Raw genomic sequence first — 4569 nt, forward strand, 5'->3', positions numbered from 1 at the left:
AAATAAACAGGAATATCATGTTGTAGAAATATTCTTTGTATTTTCTCTGAGAGGCCGGCAATATAAGGTACACAGACACCCCTTCTCTTCTTTTCTCTCTGTTGGTTGGTTTCCTCTCTGTTTGTTTTAATTTTCCTAGCTTTACCAAAGGCCCATTTAGGGTAGCTACACCCTGACAGTGCCCTCTCAATGTGTTTGACCTCACTCTCTCTCGACTTGGTGTTGGTGGAGATTTGGCTCGCTCAATGTTCAAGTGTTCTAATTACACCTAGCTAGGAACCATCCCCACCCAGTCCTCAAATAGGCCACGCTCAGCTTTTTAGCGCAGAGCAATTTCCCAGAGTCTTCACGGAGACTTCAGAGTTGTCTACCGCTGACGAAGCTTCTGTGAGAGAAGCGAAACGTCCTTTTTTGTTTTTTTGTTTTTGTTTTTTACCCACAGGTACAGATGACGACTGACGGAACCCCTTCTACAATAATACAAATGGTGTGGCTGTATACTCACCTGACTTGGGTGCAGGCAGTGTGGCTTTAAGTTCCCACTCAGGGTCAGCGTGAATGTGAGTGAATGTTTTTCTGTCTCTTTCTGTGCCCTGTGATTGACTGGCGACCAATCCAGTGTGTACGGTACTCTTGGTGGGAAGTCAGCTTGGGTAGGCTCCATTCTCCAGTCAAGAATGGATGGATTAAAAAAAAAACAGTCTTCCCAGAAGGGTGACAGCACCCAGCAGGAAGACAGAGCCGCCCACATACATACGGTATATGGATTAAACCTGATTATGCTAAACATACAGTAATGACTGGTTTATTGCAGGGTTCACATTGCAGACCATCCCCGCGACACACGAAATCCACAAAGTAGCACCTACAGTAAATATACATTTTATTATTTACATATATTTGAAAGCATACATATAATGAATACATGTGAGGTGCACCGTGGCTACCCTCATGTTCTGCAGTACTGTAGTATCTGTGACTATCTGCAGTGTGACCTTGGAGTTAGCAAACGAAGAGTCGACTTGGCTGAGTGTCTGCTCAGTTACTCAGCGTCAATTGTGGCAAACGGTAGGTCGCGTGTTATGTGTTCAATTTATTACCTTTATTTAATAAAGCTATGGGGCGGCCTGGTGATCCAGTGGTTAGCGTGTCTACCTCACAGTGCAGAGGTCGTGGGTTCGATCCCAGCTCCGTCCTTCTTGTGTGGAGTTTGGATGTTCTCCCCAGGCCTGCGTGGGTTTTCTCTGGGTACTCGGGTTTCCTCCCAAAACATGCATGGCAGGCTGATTGAACACTCTAAATTGTCCCTAGGTGTAAGTGTGACCGCGGATGGTTGTTCATCTCTGTGTGCCCTACGATTGGCTGGCAACCGATTCAGGGTGTCCCCTGCCTACTGACCTATGTGAGGATAAAGCGGATCGGAAAATGCATTGATGGATGGATGGATGGATGGATAATAAAGCTATGACTGTGTCTGCTTCACCAGGAGGGACTACAAGTCATTCTAAACTAGCAGCGCTACCAATACTAATTCAATTAAAGAGCCTATATTATATAACAGCATACTGTATATGATGTCATATCAGATGGGACAGGCTCCAGCGTGCCTGCAGCCCTTGTGAGGATAAGCAGTTCTGAGAATGGATGGATGGATTATGTTAAATTAGCTAACAAAATTGAATTTCCCACCGATGTGCAGTGTAATTTGAAGGGGAAATAAACCCAATTTTTATTTTATGACCAAATTATGTGGTACATGCTCCCAGAAGTCTGAACATGGTATTCTAATCAATGCCGGGTTAGTGGAATAAGAATTAAACTGACTCACTCATCAGTTTCCATCTCTCTTAGGTGCGCGTCATTTTGCTCTCTGTTGTCGACCAAAATTTATGTCATAATGTTTTGTGGCCCATTCAACAGCGTCTTGCGAAAACATTTTGGGGGGTTTAGTTCCATTGCAATTCATTTGTACTTGGAAATCGGCACACCAATATAGTGAATAATTTGCGCCGTAATTATGATAAAAATATTTGCAAGCAGTGAACCTGCAATAAGTGAACTGTGACATAACAGTGACGACTGTAATACAACAAACCTGAATGTTACAAACAAAAAAATCATGTCTTAATAATTTAATGAATAATCATAATTTACAGTTGGATACAATTTTTGATCGCTGTTCAACAGCAGCATTTTCAAGCACCAGTAGTAACAAATGTCAATAAAGATTTTACCCATACGAAAGTTCTGTTTTCAACAGTTAATTAAAATTGGGTTTCACTTGAAATTTAAGTTGCTCTGGAATGGATAAAAATAAATACTGTTTTCTTGCAACTATATTATTGCTTAACATACAACCACGAGTCCTCTAGAACCAAAACTGCAACTCGTTGAAGATTCCCACAAACAACTTGCCTTCTTAAACGTCGTCTGTCTTGGCATTTTCCAGCAAGAAGAATGCAGGACCGGGGGTGACAAAGATGTCCTGGTATGGCTCACTCTGGTGCAGACTCACAGCCCCTTCCTTCTGAAGCACAAGGAAACAATGGAACGTTCTAGCCACCTGCATGCGGGTGTTTCCTGAGCAGAGGTCCCTCAGGCAGAACGACGTGTCCTCACGCCACTGATGCACGCACACACACACACACACACACACACACACACACACACACACACACACACACACACACACACACACACACACACACACTGTGTTGGATTCTGCAAATGTGTCAAACTAGGTGGCCAGAGACGACCCACCAAATGATTATTTGTGGCCCACAAAAAAAGGGTAGGGCAGAACTATAAACTGACAGTTTTACAACATCTCACTGAAAACTAAAGAAACTCAAGAATACTTCAACATTTTAGCAACATATGAATTATTAATACAAATTAAGTGGTCTATGTTGTTTATTAAAACAAAGGCCACGATTTGAGGAAATGCGGTATTAACAAGAAAGCATGCAGCTATAATAAGAAAAAAAGAAAACACTTTATTTTTAGGTTCTTACTTGTAGAGATTTCAGGAGCATGTGTGCCTGTTGGTACACCGCCTGCTTCTCGCCAAAATTTTGGCTGCCCAGCAAAGACTGCAAGTTACAAAGGGAGTGAGTTATTTACTAGTAGCGCCAGCTCAATCTCCAGGGAGGTCTTGGACAAGTTAACGGGAACCATCTGCTTCAGCAGTCCTTTTAGTTCGCTGCCTATTGTTAATACTTCTGCAAAGGCGAACAAGCCTGGAAAAGGTACAGCGACATTATATCACTCTCAAACTACACTCTTGACACAGTTGGGAGAGGAAAAAAAAGAGTAAATACTTCAGGAACACTGCGTTCCCAATTATTAATGTGATTTCCTAATTGCAGAGGCTCTGATACGACTGGTCAATGGGAGCAAAGGGGTACGAAGGGGACGTCAACGTTGCACTGAAAACACTGGTATCTCAAATTATCTTTCCTCATTAAAATGAATGGAAATACCCTTATTACATTCCATTCCTGCCCCTCTTATTTTGTAGCACTCTACAATAATGCTTATAAAAACAATAATAACACAACTGAACAGAATGTAAATCATTAAACAGTTGTTAGGTGATTAATGCTGCAATCGAATTCAGTATGCTGCTCCTTCTGCTGTGCCCGCCTTCACCAACAGGAGGCTGTACTGTATAGTAGTCATACAGACACAAAATGAAATGGACACCTTATTCAATGAGGACTTAGTAAGCTTCAGTCATATTAGTAATTTAAAAAGAATATATGAATAAAAAAATGCCAGTGAGCATTGTTCTATGATCTCTTTACAAATACTCTGCCACCATTTTTGTGCAAATATCCATTGCTTGAAATGAAAAGGCTGTAAAACCGTGATTACTGATGCTAATCATTAGCATGACAATGATACTTTATATTATATGTTAGCAGTAAGCTGGTAGACTGTTCTTAAGGCAACTTGGGAGTTCCCGATCAATGATTTTATTAACAACCATAACTTAGCCTATCAGTGCATGATCTTTCACATTCCGGCTCTTTGTAGTGAGCTTACCTGAGCCAAAAGAGCAGGTTCTCGAAAAAATATAGTGTAAATATTCCCATCCCCGGAATTCTATGAAAAGGAATTCCTTCACCCGGAACAAAAGCCTGTGCATTAACATTTTGACTACGATATTACATGTTACCGGAACTTACGTAAGCGGAAATTCCACTACCCGTAACCCGGATTGAGACGTCATGCCGCGGGAGCTTAAATACACGCAACGCCCACCCGATGCTACGGAACGACGACACTGAGACACATTTTCACTTCGCGTTTTTCGATCATCAGATTCGAAACGACGACGTGTAAGTGAGTTTTTATTGGCGTGCGTTTTACTGTAATTGTGAATGATTTTAACTTTATTCACTTAACGTCCTGTAGAACGCGGCACTAGCTTAAAAGCAGCACCCACTCGACACGGCGAAGAAACGTGTTCGCTTTGCCGTTTTCATTCATCAGATTCGAAACGAAGACATGTAAGTGACTTTTTATTGGCGTGCGTTTGACTGCAATTGCGAAAGATTTTAACTT

General features: G+C 41.7%; 2 protein-coding genes across 4 annotated transcripts in view; both read right to left on the reverse strand.

The window, feature by feature from the left end:
* snpha (syntaphilin a) overlaps positions 1-1184 on the reverse strand; it is a 12217-nt gene extending 11033 nt beyond the window's left edge. For both annotated transcript variants that reach the window (XM_019865246.1, XM_019865244.1), the window contains exon 1: positions 506-1184. The gene's annotated coding sequence lies outside the window, so the exon portion shown is untranslated. The remainder of the gene's footprint in view (positions 1-505) is intronic.
* Positions 1185-2117: 933 nt separating this feature from the next.
* The window catches only part of rad21l1 (RAD21 cohesin complex component like 1), a 10176-nt gene continuing 7724 nt past the window's right edge, over positions 2118-4569 (reverse strand). The window contains exons 12-14 of one of the 2 annotated variants that reach the window (XM_019865026.1): positions 3015-3092; positions 2408-2527; positions 2118-2334 (exon numbers count right to left, since the gene is read on the reverse strand). In XM_019865026.1, coding sequence (XP_019720585.1) covers positions 2420-2527; positions 3015-3092 — 186 coding nt within the window. In that variant the 3' untranslated portion in view covers positions 2118-2334; positions 2408-2419. Of the gene's footprint in view, positions 2335-2407; positions 2624-3014; positions 3093-4569 lie in introns of both variants that reach the window. The other variant, XM_019865025.1, reaches the window with a different exon arrangement.

Source organism: Hippocampus comes, unplaced genomic scaffold (genome assembly GCF_001891065.2).
Source record: "Hippocampus comes isolate QL1 unplaced genomic scaffold, H_comes_QL1_v1.1 scaffold124, whole genome shotgun sequence".
Classification (NCBI taxonomy): domain Eukaryota; kingdom Metazoa; phylum Chordata; class Actinopteri; order Syngnathiformes; family Syngnathidae; genus Hippocampus; species Hippocampus comes.